Raw genomic sequence first — 16685 nt, 5'->3', positions numbered from 1 at the left:
CTAATACATGCTTCCTTCAATGGCTAAGTCATTCATGCTGTATAGCATCACTTATTCAATAGTGCTGTTACTCCAGTATTTCAATACTAGCTGAAATGCAGACACCAAAATGGTGTTTTGACTGCATAACTAACTGTGCTGGCTGAGAATCTGTTGCAAAGTCTCAGCAAGTAGGGATCTACTGATTGATGTTACACAAAGCTGAGGTTACACAGAGTGAGAAACACTTTACAGCTTGAGATAGTAAAAAAGAAACTGCTTTTAGTCTGCTTTGCATTCTTAATTTTATTCCTGTTTTATTCACTTAATTCAAACTTGGACATGAAGGCCCGTGTTTACCTCGGTGGTCTTGATCTTTCATCCTTTTCGGGTGCAGTGGCTGATGTGCATGCATTGTGAAGATGAGACAAAAGTCTAAATGGTAATTTGTGACTTTACAGGACTGTAATTAAGTGAGCAATGCTTCAGCACTTCTGACTTGTGTAATGGACCACCGGTGTTGCAAGGCTGCCTGGGCTCAGAAAACTGAACACTTAAAACTTAGAAATGGATATAAAGCTAATCCGTGTCAACTCCCATAAGTCTCTTTTCTACCAAGTATATCTAATCAATTTAGGTCCTTTACATACATTTTTCCCCATCTCCTTTTTCTTTTAGTAACATAGTCTGTCCTTGAATTGTCTTCTTAATTGCACTTTTCTTTCTTCGTCAGTACAATGGAATCAACTTGCGGAACGCTACTGAGCAGCAAGCGCGTCTCATCATCGGCCAGCAGTGTGACACCATCACCATTATGGCCCAGTACAACCCACACATGTACCAGCTTGGCAACCACTCTCGCTCCAGGTAAAACGTTGTTTTGTGGAGGATTGTTTACCAGTTATTTATTTTGACTCCAATTTGTTTAGATTTGCTGATCCCTAATATCCTAAATCAATTCCAGTAAATTATTTGGTCTAAATGCTTATTTTTTTTTCCCCCTAATGGGCTGTAAAATCAGATTTGCCTTTTTTCTTGGAAAGGCATATGAAAAAAATCTCTGAAGCAGCAGCTGCTGCACATAAAGTTCTCAGTGTAAAGATGTTGGCCTTTTGACATTCTCGACATGCATGGTTAAATCTGACTTGTGCTGGAGTTTTGAGGCTTTTGAATGAATATGTATATGCATAATACAGTTGATTATTCTAAGTTAAACTCACAGCAAACATTTTCATAACAACATGCTATTTAAAAAAAAAATGTAAAGATATTTTTTGTCATTATCATATCATAATACAGCACGTCCTAACAGTTTAATGATAAACTTAAAAGCCTTGCATTGCCAGAACTGTAAATGCCAAAGAACTTTATGTGATATTCCACTTCCTTGGGGCATTATGAACAGAGCATAATACCTGGATTGCAGCTGGATCAGTCTACAACCAGTCAGAGCAAAAGAAAATGCATCCTATTTCAGTTAGATGGTTTCAATTCACCGGACAAATCAAAAATAAACCATCAGGCCTTCACCACATCTTAGAATTGGGTAAATAAAACCTCAGATGAACAACACATCATGCTACACTGTTATTTATACCAAAAGTTACAAAATGCTGAATATCTTGATATGTAAGATGCATTTTCTTTTTTGCATGACTGTAGCAACTTGCAGTGTGGCTCCGGTTTACATAACATGCACCACGCGTTAGATAAATGTTTGTCAGCTCAGACTGTTTATGACTTTCATCAAACACAATGCGAGTGTAAATTCTACAACGAAGCTAAAAGTTCCACATATTTGTTCCTGCAGCTCTCGTCTGGAGCCGGTCAGCACTCAGTCGACTCCCCAAGGGAGCGGGTCTGCAACTCCTGACAATCACTCAACCATCGATACCCTCAGCGAACAAGACGAGGGCACGCTCACTCCCTCCTCCAAGCAGACCACGCCCACCACGAGCCCCCAGAGTTTCATCAGGTAAAAATGTGCGCAAAGAATACCAAAAGATCAAATGCATTAATGTAGAAAGTGCTTATTTCTTGTCACACCCACCTAACCATCATCTTTGACTGACACTTCCTCCAGAGTACCATCGGAGGGCAGCAGGAAAGTGGGTGATCCCCGGCTGGTGACAGTGCGTCGGCCTGGTGTGGAGGTGGGGGTCATGCTCTGTGGAGGTAACCTACGAGGCGTCTATATTGAGAGTGTGGATGAGGACAGTCCTGCCAGAGGCCCGAATGGACTTCTTGCTGGGGATCTCATTCTGGAGGTATGGACAATAACTGCTCGTACTCATACTCACATGCTTGGGAAAAAATGTCTGTTTATTTATTTGTTTAACATTAAACATACGAAGGTCTAATGCCACTTTTTGAAGTGAACTCAGGTTTGATGTTTCCAGTCTCCTTATTCTTAAAAACCTTTCTTCATGCTGCCAGAGGGTGCTGGCATTTTCCTTCATGTCAATATTTTTTCTTTTTTTTTTCATTGATCTTCTCCCAGTCGGTGTTTGGTCTCATTCCACTTTGGTAATTTATCTGAAACACCACAAATTCAAGATAGGCATTTCCTTGCATGCTCCTGCTGAAGCTCGCTGCCACAAAGGGTCTGCTATCTGAAAAGCCATGCGGCGCCATCATCAGACTGCACAGCAGCTGTCTGTTCTGCAGTCTCCCTGTTTGTTTACTTCGCTCAAACGTGGCACAAATCAATTCTGCAAGTCTTTAATATTGCTGAAAGCTCGGAGGAAATGTAGCCATTTACTAGTGGAGCTTGCACAGTCAGAGGAAATTATTTTCCATCCAAATTTCTATACCCGCTTAATCAAACTCGGGTACACCCTGGACAGGTCGCCAGTCCATCACAGAGACAAACGAGACAAGCAACCACACCCACGCTGGAAATAATTCTGCTAAGTGTAAACACTGGTCAAATTTCTCTCCTTTTCACTCTTAGTTTTATTTTTGTCCCTATGATGTGAAGTTGAAGTCGTTCCTGCTGTTTTAATTTCCCCCTCCCCATCTTCACCTCATCTCTTTCTCTCAGTATAACTCGGTGAATATGAAGAATAAGACAGCAGAAGAGGTTTATGTTGAGATGCTGAAGCCCGCAGAGACGGTCACATTAAAGGTGCAGCAACGGCCTGATGACTTCAGCGTGGTCAAAGATGTTCCAGGAGATGGCTTCTATATTAGGTGTGTGTGTGTATAAATGTCCCTATTACACTTACATGTAGAGGTTTTCCTGCATTATCCAACACAGTGTTGCAAAAGCTCTTAAAACTTTTCCAAAGCAGCTTCATCTTCCTCTTGCGTTTTTATAGACTCACACCCGCTGGATAAACTAGACTCTTTATCACCTAACCAATTATGTTCCAGATCCTTTGTGTGACTGCATCGATGATAATCACACCACAGATTTAGGTTATCTAATCCACTTTTGTTGCCGGCCTTTTTTCCAGGTCATTAGAGCTACGCTGTATACCAATGGAAAATGAAGTTTTAAAATAGTCACATTTTATTGTTGAGTCTGTCTGGGGTGTGTTGCCGCAGCTGCTGCAGTCACTTGTCTTATAGACAAACGGGCTTGTGATGTCATCTGCAGTAAATACACTCAGCTTGCCTGGCTGTCACAGACAGGGCGCTCAGGAATGAGTTATGAGACTCCAACAGGAGGCGAGCTTGGCCTATATTGTTAATAGATCTACTCCTTTTATATTTCCTTTCTTACCTCGTTTCTGTCTCGCCAATTCTTAATCTTGTTCTCCTCACACCTACCATGTCTGATACCTTCTCATTTCTCTCAACTTCATGCTCCTTTGCCGCTTGGTTCAGGTCTGCTCTTCATAACTCACCATCTATCTTTGTCTGTCTCCTCCCATCAGAGCACTTTACGACAGGGTGGGGGAGGCTGAGGGGGACCTCAGTTTTAAGAAGGATGACATCCTGTACGTGGATGAATCTTTACCAAAGGGCAGCTTTGGGACCTGGATGGCCTGGCAGCTTGATGAGAACGCACAGCAAATCCAGAGAGGACAGATCCCCAGCAAGTACATGTGGGTGGAGAATGCGGTGGACACTTACACACATTCACGTTTGAGCTAGTGGATAGTTGGTAACAGCTGTGAAAACAATCTATGTCATACTGCTGCAATGTAGGGATTATATGTGATGTAACTTATGTCCTTGTGCTAGTCCTGTCCTAACCTATGTCCTGTAATAGTAGTACAAGGTCTCCTTAGCTTGCAAAGCAACTCTTGGGGTTGCTGGAGGACCAGCAATTTTAAACAAATATAAAAATCAAACATTTGTTCTTATATCTGAACCCTTACAGTTGATTCTGGAGCATAAAACGTGCAGAAGTGAATGATGAAAATAAAACAGCAGATGCATCTTTCCGTCTGTGATGCTCACAAGTGAAACACAAGAGTTTTGTTTTTAACAACTGACCAAAAAATCTGCACTTTTAGCCTTTTTCTTTTTTTAAAAGCAGCCTCACCCTTCCTATCACTTTGACCTCTAATATTTTACCACCAGTCTAACTTGGATTCAGTTTTTTCTGCTTCAACCAAAGCTCTGGCTCAAGAACCAGAAAAAACAGCCCTATGCTAGCACCAATTCTTTGCTAGACCGGAGCAAGATGGGATGGAGCTATGGAGACCATTCAGACCAGCTAAAAAGTCGTGAACTACATGTTTGAAAATCCAGAGCCAGTGTTGCGTTTAGTTGTTAGTTGTTAGTAAAATCAGTAGTTTAATCACATGAGCTCACGTGTGGTGCTCTTTGTCCTGCTGTTTAATATTTTATATTTCCAGGCACATGTGAATGTGAATGCTACCAGTGTTGGATGTTTTAATATTGTCAGATGGCATTTAGCCGGAAACGGCATGTATAAATTAAGTTTGTCTAACTGCTCATAGATACCAGTTAGAGTTTGAAATCATCAGTCAACGTTGCTGAGAGCATTCACATTGTCTCTAACACCAGCACAGGGAACTGCTTTGGTTGAAAAGGTGTCGAGTTCAAAATCTGCCTTTTTGTTTGTGCGGGGTGTAGGATGGACCAAGAGTTTTACCGCAGACACAGTGTGACAGAAATGAAGGAAGACTCCAGTAAGACTCTCTCTGCAGCGGCCCGCAGATCCTTTTTCAGGAGGAAACAGAAGCAAAAACGCAGCAGCTCCAAAGACAGCAAAGAGATGGTGGCTCTGGATACCATCAGCACAGATTCCATCCCATTCCTTGATGGTGAGAAGAAAGGTTAAGATTTTGTGGGTAAAAACATCAGGCAGCGTCAAAGCGGCTACATAAACTGGATATTTGTGTGTTCTTCTGGTCAGACTGTGTGAGCCTGGCATACCAGCGGGTCCAGAAGGTGGAGTGCACCTCCCCCCGACCTGTTCTCATACTTGGACCTCTCACTGACCCTGTCAAGGAGATGCTGGTTAAAGAATCTCCCGGGAAGTTCTGCAGATGTGTACTGGGTGAGTTGACTTTATCTAGATGTTTGTCACCTATGAATCTGGAATAAATTGTGCATCTACCTTCTTCAGTTTTCATATATTTCTGTAATAAAAGTCAGATTTTTAACCTGAGGTTTCAGCAAACAGTTAATTTGCACTTTTCCATTTGTTTAAATTGCAACCTTGAGGACTATCTGTACTTTGTCTCATTGGCAGTTGCTCTCATAGGCAGTTGCTTTGTCTCATAGGTTTCTGATATTCATCTGAGATATAGAGATATATATATATATATATATGTGTTTTTTTCTTCAACACTTGCACATTTTCTTCCATGTCTGCAGAGGTGATGAAGGCATCCCAGCAAGCCATCGAGCGTGGCGTCAAAGATTGCCTCTTTATCGACTACAAGCGCAGGAGTGGACATTTTGATGTGACCACTGTGGCTTCTATAAAGGAAATAACAGATAAGGTGTTTGTCAGCGTCTTTTTGTTCTCATCAGATGGTATCGGGTGGGATGATGTGACTTCTGTCTGTCTTTAACCTACGTATTTGCTCAAGATAAGCCATCCCTTTTGCAGCTCTTTGGTTTTAGATTCCAGTGAATGAGGAGCACGATTCTTGCTTGTAACATCAATTGTTGACTGAACTACTTTTAAAGTCATGTTCTTTTCTGATTCTGCTCTTTATTTCCTTTTTGGTTCAGGGCTGTCACTGTTTGCTTGACATCGCCCCACACGCTATCGAAAGGCTCCATAGCGTTCACATTTATCCTATTGTTGTCTTCATCCGCTACAAAAATGCCAAGCAGATCAAGTAAGTAGCTGCCTGTTTCGTGACACAAATTAGAAGAGAATGCTGATGGGGAAATCTTGTTCGTGTGACAACCCTGTCCTCTGTGTGTGTGTGTGTTTGGTTGTTTGACGGATTAATGAAGCGGGATAAGCCTTCACACTCTCCATTTTACCACAAAACTCTTCTGTCAAACATTACCCCTCCACACACGTATATAATCCCAAACATCTGGCCATGCCTGCCTTTCCTCCATCTTTTTTTTTAATCTTTAAGTACAGGGCTGTTTCCCTTCCTCTCCTGGTATTAGATGGTTTCTGGCATCCATCTGATTTTCTAGCTGCCCATTGAACTGTAGTTGTTGGCATAATCTGTGACTGATTCCACACTAGATAAATAAGTATATCAGTTGAACAGATACATTTATATGTGAAGTTTTAGAGGCTCTTGGTGATTAAATCTTAATTGAAAAATAATCATAATGTGAGAAAGAAAGTGGCCGCTGGTGTGTTCTAATTGGCTCAACTTAATGAATATCTCCTGTTTTGTTCGCAGGGAACAGAAGGATCCAATTTATCTACGGGACAAAGTATCTCAAAAACATTCCAAGGAGCAATTTGAAAGTGCACAGAAGACGGAGCAAGAGTACAGCAAGTTTTTCACAGGTTTGTATGCAAGCAAATCCTTTCCCGGAGACATGCAGACCATAAATGAGCATTGATAATACGCACTTTTTTATTTGTTCGTTTTTTTTTTTTTACAACACAGAGTTTGTTTTACCACAGTGATAAATGGTCCCTCAGATATCAACAAGTCCCCTTTTTCTTTTTCAGGTATTGTCCAAGGTGGCACTCTCCCTTACATTTGCACTCAGATCATCACTATAGTTGATCAAGAACAAAGTAAAGTCCTGTGGACTCCGCTTGGCTGCCCCTAGAGGAGACTGGCTGCCACTACAGCGAGCCTCAGCTCTCATCTCCATTCCCCAAACTCTAATTAATCCTTTCATACTATACCAATAGGTACACTATAGTGAACTAGTTGTGTAAATTATTGATATTTTTTTATTTTGTCTTTGTTATGATTTATAATCAGAGCCTCCTTTATTTCTGATGTACTCCGGAGCAGGTTAGTAGCACTGGATATCAACGTTTAAGTTCAATCAGTCTTCCCTAAGGATTTCTGGTGGTGTATTTGTTATGCTGCATTGTAAGCATCCGTTTACAGTCACAAGACAAGTCTGAATATTGGTGTTCAATATTTGCTTGGTTGCGTGTCCCTCCCCCTCCTTGTTCACAAACCTTAACACTAATGAAGTTAAATCACACCTGACTCCTGTGTACTAAATGAGATTTGTGGTTTCCCTACAATTATGCACCCATTTGATGATGACTGACAACTAATTGTATTTTTTTGTGTGTGTGTGAGAGTGTGTGAATGTGTGAGAGTCAGAACTTTAAGACTGTTGCTCACAATTGTAAAGACAATTTTAACTGAATTGGGTCACAGTTGTTGGCATGGACACAATGCTATAGAAATGGAATGCCAGGATCAGACATCACATTCTTCGTGGTGTCGTCACAAAAGTGCAAAAACCATCAAACCTTTTCATATATGTAGCTTTGACTTTGCTGACCTGCCAGCAGTCATTGATGTTTGCTCTATGCATCGTGTTTCTGTAGTAGTTTGTGTGTGGACAGTTTATGGGCCTTTCAGAAGTGCCTTTGGAGAAGAATCCTGGTCTGAAACCAGCCCTAAGTCACTTAGCCAGAACACTAAGGAGTTTCAATTTATTCATCGCGGACAAGATGTATTGAGGGCCGATTTGAGACCAGTACAGTTTACAGAGCACGACAGTGGCGAGGTTTGGAGGTTTAGGCCGACGTGGCGGCCAACGGGTTAACTCCTCTAAATGCACTCCAGGGCTAGACAGACCACTGTGTAACTACCATTCATTCTCTGTAACATATATTTAACAACAATATAGAGTATACCATATACAGTATGCAGATACATCTGGAAAAAAACATATATAGATGACTATATATTACATTTATTTTCTCTAGGTAACACACCTAGGAACTTCTGGTGGTCAAGTCATGTCTTAGCAGGTATTAGTATTTTATTATAATTTTTTTTTAAAAAAGAATTTATTCTAGGTTTTTATCGTGGTTGGTTGTCAGTCTCTTATCAATGTACTCATAAGACACACTATGAAGCAACGTTTGCAGGGTAATACCTTCAAGAATCCGTTTAAATGTCAGTGACTTTTCATTGTTATTTAATTGTATTTTTTTATTATTATTCAGGAGGCAAAAAAACAAACAAAAAAAGAAAGAAAATTAAGAAAAATATTCTGCCCTTCCTCAAAAACCATATCTTATATCTTATTGTGCCAAAATCCACTAAGGCAACTTTATCCTTTTATTTCTATTTTGCACTCGTTTATCTGTGAACCTTAAAACATGTGACTGTTCCTAGGTTCCCAGCAGGCTATGAATAGGTACTATAATTTCTACTGTAACTAATTTGTGTTTTTATGTATCGCATCAGTTCCTTACATTTCATTGATGGCCTTTTATTCTTAATTTGAAAAAAATAAAAATAAAAAAAAAAGATCACTTCTTATTTGAATAATTAAAAAAGGGATCTATTCTTGCACAGTTTTTCAAATGAAAATTTGTCCACGTGTTTGCCTATTGGGTTAAAAGAGTAAGCAGAAGCAAACTGTAATGTTACTATTTTTCTGAGTAGTTGGCATAAGCCTACATTAGAGCAGGATATACCGTAAAATGATTGCATATTTAGAGAAAGGATCTTTAAAGAGTTTAGATGCCAGGTACTGATTGAACTTTTCTTTTTATTAAAAAGAATGTGATTTGTATGTTGAAACATTAACATGAGAATAAAACTCATTTTTCTGTATCACCTTATGGAATTGGTCTGCGTCTTTTTTTTTGCCTACAGTTCTAACAGAAAAAATAGTTGCTTAAATGCTCAGTTAACTGCTGTCTAAGGCCTCTCAGAAAGTGCCTAAGAAAATATTGCTTTTAAGATTTTCAACAGGTTCTGCCTCCTATTCCTCTACAACCTGAGTTGAGAGAAATTGTCCGCCTTTGCTGTTAAATACGATGGTGTCTTTCATAGAAGTCAAGGACAAAAGTCGATCCATTTCACTGAAGGCAGCAGTGGATGGAAAAAGTGGCTGATGAAATGCCATCCATTACTGAGATGAGATAAGGATGTGTGACAATATCTGCCTGGATCTCGGAGATAAAGATGCAGCCTTGCCTCAGAATGAAAAAAGCAGCTGATGACTCTTTGGCTCCATCAGCAGCTTGTCGGCTATTAATCATTTTGCACTTTGAAATCCTCACGCTAGAAAACGGACTCAGTCAAATCAAATAAGCTTTTTTCTTGAATTCTGTTAATTGTAGATATTTCAGACGGTGTGAACAAATTTTATGAGCGTCATACTGCGGTCAAAATCTCTGAGACTTCCCTGTTGCCACGAAGACCATATTTTATGTGACCATGTATTTATCTGACCATTAAAAGCCATAACTTTATTGAGTGAAAACGGTCCTTGTTTTTGTGAATGTGTCAAAATGGAAAGAAAATTTTAGTTGGGCTCTAGAGGCTTCTTTCAGCTGGTTGTTTCTGACACTCTTCTGTAAATTTGAAGGAGTCCTTCATTGTGATGGCGGACTTCAGATCTTTTCAAACGTTTTCAATGGGATTTAAGTCAGGACTCTGCTTTGATCAGTGGAAACAGTAGGCCATCAGTGGAAACAAAAACAATGACATTCACTTCAAACCCAGTCTTTTTGCACTTGTTAACTTGTCTCACCCTAAAACCCTTGGTAACCTCTTAATTCCATCATCGTTTTGATGTGTTCAGTATCTTTTCTACCAGAGCCCCACAGCATGATTACATTTCTACCGTGCTTCCTTGTTGGAAGTTGTTTTCCTCTTGTTTTCATTATGGACATTTCTTTGCCAATAAACAAAATGTTGGATGATTCCCCAAATGATGTCAAAGTGAGGGCTATATGTAGTTCAGTGTGCAGTGTATGGTGGAAGACCGCTTAGCCTGAAGCTTGACTTCTTTTTAACATTAGAGACTTCTAAAACAAAATGGCAATTTGACAGTTCCTTTGTGGCTTTTCTGTTTTGTTTTTTTTTGCTTTTTAAAAAAAAAAAATTTGATAATCTAATGCAGCTCTCCTGTCTTCAAAAATGTAAGAAGAAAAGAATTCCACACCTTTTTTCTTCATTTGGGTGGTCAATGGAGGTCGGGTGAATAATGAAAATGAAGCATCATTTCAGAGGGAATCTGAAGCATCTTATTTATTTCATTAGCTAATTTTGATTCTTCAAAAGGGTGTTGGAAATGGTGTCGAGTTGACCTTTTTCTGTCCTCTACTACATCGAAACCTGTTTGGTTTTTTTAGAGTTTAAATGAAATATTCTGATTTGATAACATTGGCTCATTTGCATGTATTTCTTAATCTATTCTAAATGTTCTGATTACTCTTAACTGATACAAGTTGTACAGACCTTACCAACATTTTTGAATTTCCATGCAGTTGTCATTGTTTACACTTGAAAGTGTGTCTCTGAATTATTCTAATTACGCTGTTTCACCTTCCTGTGTCATCTATCAGCAGCAGAATTTGTTCTCACTTGGATGAATAAAGAAACCTGGTTTAGGAACATGAGAAACATCCATGGATCAGTTGTGAAAAGTTTGAAAAATGTCGACATCCAGAGCAAGTTGTTTTCTGTGCAATTGAACATCATGTAGCTACACCATTTCTGGTTCACTGAGCTCCTCCAGCTTGAAGTTTATTCCTCTGAGACCCTTGTCCAGAGTTGCATGGTCCTCTAGCCAATAATACCACAGTGAATGACCACCTTCCAGCTTGCTGTCAACTTCATTGGGACAAGAAATGCACCCAGTGTCTCCAAAATACTCACCATAACTCACCATGACTGAAAGGGCCAGCCACTCAAGTGATGTAGTTGTACATTTGTAAGAACATTCACTGTTTGGTGTTGCTTACTCTCTAGAGAAGGTTGTGCCCAGTTTTGGTCAATAATCACACACCAACTCTGATGCACAGGTATGTGGAGTTCTGCTGTACAGTGTTCCAACCTCCTTATGTCCTCCAAGATCCCTCTTGCCTGTTTTTAGAAAGGAGTAGGATCTCACTCTTCAGTCAGGGTGTCTGTTTCCAGACAGCTGCTGACAGCTCAACTGAACTTGAGAAGTCTCAAGTGTGACAGCGGAGGATCTTTGTAGTCCGCACCAGGAGGCTACGGCCTTTCTCGGCTCCTGTCAGATGTTGTTATTGAAGTCAAGTTCCCTTCTCTTTCCCACCAATCAGCTAGATGGGATAGATTTGTCCTTTCGTCTTTCCCCTGGTTTTGTCCCGTGTTAAATCTTGCATCTCCCAATGTCCTGCAGGATTACCACCTGAATGTCCCCATGCTTATATCCTCACCTGTCAACGCTAAGACCTTTTAGCTTCAGTTCTATTGCCCCATAGGAACTACTCACCCAACCGCTATCATTTCATGGGGGACAATCAATTCAAGTTCACTCCCTTAACAATAAACTCTACCAGGATTTATCATGGCACATGATGTGTGCTCATTTTCTGACTTCCACATAGAGATTTACTTCTGATTTGGAATTGTCTTGCACGTAATCTGGCACTAATAAATCACTTGTTGTTTCCCTTTCCTTTCCTTTCCTTTCCTGGCATTTACACCATCCCTTAAGTTAAACCAACAGTCTTCACTTTTTAAAATCAAAGGGATTTTTTGGAAACAAAATAAAAGGTTTCCCTTCTAGTACATGCCCCCCTTTTTTTCTCCCCCTTTTAATGTGACAGTTCACCATTTTACCAGCAGGAGGACAACTTCAGAGCTGCTGTTCGAGCCTGTACCCAAAGACAAATCCAGCGGGCTGAACACTTCCAGATCAGATGCTGTGCACCGGACACTAATTAGGCTCTGTAACCTCAAACAACTCATTGTCTTGAAGTTTCTTCTTGCTCTAAATCTCATATTTAGTAGCCTATGCATACCAGTGCTGGACTGCGTTTGTTTTATGTGAAGTCAGAATGCTTGCACATACAATCATAACTCTGAAATGCAATCATTTCAAGATTGGCGCGTCCCCAGTGCTTTACTGCTCAGCTCAGGTTAAAAGACCCCTAGTAGTTACAGCAGCTATTTTTGTTGAAGCACTAATATTTACTTGATAGTAAATCACTATCATAAAACACATATCGCACTTATGTGCTTGAGATTTAGTGTCATAACTTCCCACTTTGTGAGATATTTATGACTTTATATTTATGACTAAAATAAATGCTTTCTCATATTTCTCAATCTTAGTTTACCTCTATTTTGATCACACAGATTGAAGCAAAAACAAATGACTCTGCCGCTTTAAGCATTATGAAATACATGAGGCAGATTAATGGGACTTTATTGCAAAACAACCTCCAAAAAATTATATATATATATCTAGAGCCTTGTGACACAGGTGGCAGAGCACCTGCCTCGTCCGGTGCTCACGGGGTCAGTGGTTATTCAGGGCCACAAGCCAGCTGTTTCCTCATATCGTTTGCTTTGGATGGCTACTTGAGGGCGTCCTGTGTGCAGCCATAAACTACGGCGAGTCATCACCGTCATCGCCAATCCACACCTGTTTTTGGCCTAATATATGAGCTAAAAATGTAAGCATATTGCAGTAATTAAGCGGGAGGGACATATACTGTGTGTATGTTAATGTTTCAAAATGAAAACAGGGAAGCCCATCATGCATGGGTGAAAAGCCACTGTCTCCATAACTGAAAAAGCGGAGCACTATCCTTGATGAGAATTCAGCACAATAGTATTTCCATGGGTACAGTTGTCTATGTATATAACCCTCAGGGCTAGATTCTCCCTGGGGGATATATAGATAGACCTCATTTGATGTTTATGATCCACGCTATAATCCTCGAATTTTATGACTGATCGATACAGACCCTTTTCAAACCCTCCTCGCCTTTGCGACTTGCGTCACTGGCGTGCAGTAAAGACGCAAAGGCGCAACTGTAGCCAACCTCCCTTATACACTCAAGCAGCGGACACCGGTCGGTACTTGGAATAAACATCGTCGCGGTCTTGCTGCCCTCTGTCCGTCTTTATTATTAGCGCTTCGCTCCGCCCTCCTACCTGTAAATCTCCCCGCTCTCCTCTGGAGCAGATCTGACAGGCGCTCTCAGCTGGCCGCTCCGTGCCAGGGCTGCAGGGGACCGAATGGAGGCAGCGACATCCACCCGAGCACCCGTCCTTTTACGCAGAAAATGAGAATATGTAGTCCTCTGTTGTGCATTTTCAGCTAAACAGTTCTAGAATTAAATTACAAGTTTGTTAATATTTTCTCTCGCTTTGTTGTAAATCGTTCACAGTCGATTGACGCTTAAAGAAAGTAAAAATCGATTCTCCGCCTGCTGATCGACAGGATCTCTGAATGGAAGACGGATAGAGGGGTTGCCTCGCCAAAAACAGGCTGCAACAATTTTCACAGTCGCTGTGTTGACACTGTCCGAGAAAGGCTATCACTGGTAGTCTCGACGGCTGTACACGACGCCGTCTCTGTCATGGCATATGGCGTGAAAGAGCCAGAAAAGCCCTCAGAATGAGAAGCGCCTAAAGATTCGTCATTATTATTGCGGATTTAAATGCCTCTCTCCAAGGGCCACCGACCAGTCATTTCTGTCAGGTTCGCGTGTGCGTATCACGCCGTCACGACTAAGCAGACCACAAGCTTCTGAAATACAGAAAGAAACTCAGTCTTCATAATCTTCATAATCTACAGCAAAGAGGGGGATTTTTTTTTCAAGCAATATGGCTGGTGAGTGGGGCTGGGGACGCTGGCACAGGCTCTCCAAGGCTCCTAAATGCTAGCTGAGGCAGATGGCACGGTTCCCCATGGAAGCGACAGCTCTATGAGGACAAGCAATATCAATAACAATATAAATCCGGACTCTTCAATCTTAATATCCAAGATGGAAGACGTTGTCATTCCGTTCTCGCCTGACGTGCCATGCGACAATGGACAGCGCATGTGGTGGGCATTCCTCGCCTCTTCCATGGTGACGTTTTTCGGGGGTCTCTTCATCATCCTGTTATGGAGGACCCTCAATTATCTGTGGACTGTTTGCTGCCATTGCAACATTAAAACCAAGGTATGGCTGCTACTCTGTGAACATTTTTTTCTTTCTTTCTAAAATCCCCCTCATACACATTCAGTGATGGTACACCTGCTGTATTTTTCTGTGCCACTGGCCTAACTTGTTGGCCCTCATTGTGCCACAAAGCTGAATTGGATGGTTTAGATGGAATAGAAAGTGTCCATTGCAGTGCTTATGTAGTGAAAACACCATAATTATTATTTTCCTCTGACTGTTTACTCCCCCTCTGGATGTAAAGGTGGTGATGTTGTGTGAAAAATCTGGCTAGAGCAAGAGGAGAGGGATTCCTTCATTTTTTATTTGACCTTAACATGCACAGATGTACCCCCATGCCACATCAGCTTCAAACTTCTAGAATGACAGTAACCATTTCAGATGGTTTTATGTAACCAAACACCTGATCCCTCTCGTCCCACCTTGTGAGACCTATTGAAATCCACTGAGTTCTCAAGCAGATCCAATGACACCAAGTGTGCCCTATGTAATTCTAGACACATTGTTCGTTCTTTTCCTAGCTTTCTCTCATTCTGATTTGACATATTTGCCCTTTAAGATTGCTGCAATATGTTTACGGTGCACATTAAATGTCGTGGTAGAATGATGAAGAGAACCTGTGTGCCGGACTAATATAGGAATAACATAATAAGGGTGATTGCCCATTACTTTGCTTGAGGTGGATGAATCATAGCTGATTCACATTTGGTTCATATGTGACTCACACACTTGTGTGAAGTGTAAGTGTTCCCCTGCATGGAAGGGGGGCAGTTGAAAGGTGATGTTGCTCAGTGTTTTTCTTTTTATTTCACAACGCTTACTTGGAATGAGAAGATACATAAATATTTAGTTTTAATATATATAAAAAAAAAAAACTGAGAAGGATACAACTATATAAACCTCGTGAGAGGAAAGAGTGGCTGAGTGAAATTCTAAGTCCTTGGTGGGTGGCATCCAGCCCATGTTCCTCTTTCTGCTCCTCTGTGCCTTCACCCTTTTCATTTTATTTCTCTTTGACATTATGACTGTTTGGTAGCAGAGCATTTGAAGCACCCTTTACTGATAATAACACATTATCATAAAACAGTTTAATCAGGCTTATTGTGGGGCTTTGTGCCACCTCAAATACCAACATGTACTAGCGTTCTGCTGCTGAGTTTAACTCAAAATTATCATTAGTTTTAAGCTAAATCAAGATGACTATGTCGGCCCTGTGATGGACTGGCGACCTGTCCAGGGTGTACCCCGCTTTTCGCCCGATGACTGCTGGGATTGGCTCCAGCCCACCCGCTACCCGATTAACGGACTGTTGGTATAGAAAATGGATGGAAGATGACTATGTCATCAGCTGATGTAATTCTTGATCTAGATGCAGTAGCCTATTTAATGAAACAAAAATGTCCTTGGTTTGGGCCATAATACACTTTCACTAAATCGTTGTGTAGGCTTGAATTATAACCCAGCACTAGTTTACACCTTATTGTTATTATATATACTGAAAACATCTGACTCCAGTTTCACTTTGAGATTAACTCATAATCCTAATTAATATTCCTGAAGTTGGTTTCAAACTGGTCTCTTTTATCTACTCTTAAGGCTTGATATTTATACCTAAAATTCTTTTCTTTTTTTAATCTCAGCCCATATATAAAAGTATGCCGAAAAATATAACATACCAGTTAAAGTTGCATTAGAGCTAGAATGGAGAGTGCATGACTCAAACCACAGTGAACGGCTAAAATGAAGTTTTTTTTTTTTTTCTCATGACTTTTGAAATCTCTACTCAGGCTGTTGACGATGCAGTCCAACACCTATGCAAAGTATTCCTTAAATAATTTCTAATCAAAACAGTTTTCATTTACAATGTAGGATAATTGTGCCCAGTATGCTGTTTACTGTAGGCCATTACTTGGCTGTCTGCCTCCCGTCAAGTTCTTATGCTCATGTATCCGGATCAGAAATGACATCAAACCATATGTCATCCTTCATACTTTTCACAATCTGTGAAAAATGCCAGTAAAGTGATGAAAGTAAGCCAAGAAAATATGATTAGGTATCCATCTAGTGACTGCTGGTGGGTATCTATCTCTTGTAAATGAGGAGAAACGGAGAAAATCAAAGTCTCCATATCCCTTTGTATTACTGTGTGTGGACGGCAAAGTCATTCTGTTAGGTGACTTTGATAGGCTTGACACTTGGCTGCAGA

At 40.6% G+C, this 16685-nt stretch overlaps 2 protein-coding genes across 4 annotated transcripts in view; both read left to right on the top strand.

Moving 5' to 3' along the window:
• dlg5a (discs, large homolog 5a (Drosophila)) overlaps window positions 1-9160 on the top strand; it is a 35223-nt gene extending 26063 nt beyond the window's left edge. For all 3 annotated transcript variants that reach the window (XM_072390893.1, XM_072390894.1, XM_072390892.1), the window contains exons 23-33: window positions 713-846; window positions 1790-1954; window positions 2063-2246; window positions 3023-3171; window positions 3861-4031; window positions 5032-5222; window positions 5315-5458; window positions 5779-5906; window positions 6142-6251; window positions 6783-6892; window positions 7061-9160. In XM_072390893.1, coding sequence (XP_072246994.1) covers window positions 713-846; window positions 1790-1954; window positions 2063-2246; window positions 3023-3171; window positions 3861-4031; window positions 5032-5222; window positions 5315-5458; window positions 5779-5906; window positions 6142-6251; window positions 6783-6892; window positions 7061-7164 — 1590 coding nt within the window. In that variant the 3' untranslated portion in view covers window positions 7165-9160. The remainder of the gene's footprint in view (window positions 1-712; window positions 847-1789; window positions 1955-2062; window positions 2247-3022; window positions 3172-3860; window positions 4032-5031; window positions 5223-5314; window positions 5459-5778; window positions 5907-6141; window positions 6252-6782; window positions 6893-7060) is intronic.
• A 4215-nt stretch (window positions 9161-13375) lies between these two features.
• kcnma1a (potassium large conductance calcium-activated channel, subfamily M, alpha member 1a) overlaps window positions 13376-16685 on the top strand; it is a 146022-nt gene continuing 142712 nt past the window's right edge. The window contains 1 exon segment of the mRNA XM_072390909.1: window positions 13376-14479. Coding sequence (XP_072247010.1) covers window positions 14192-14479 — 288 coding nt within the window. The 5' untranslated portion in view covers window positions 13376-14191.

The sequence above is a fragment of the Leuresthes tenuis genome, unplaced genomic scaffold, assembly GCF_036924035.1.
Source record: "Leuresthes tenuis unplaced genomic scaffold, fLeuTen1.0.hap1 SCAF_8, whole genome shotgun sequence".
Lineage (NCBI taxonomy): Eukaryota > Metazoa > Chordata > Actinopteri > Atheriniformes > Atherinopsidae > Leuresthes > Leuresthes tenuis.
The sequence above is the reverse complement of the archived record's forward strand: the minus strand, read 5'-3'. Positions and strand labels throughout refer to the sequence as shown.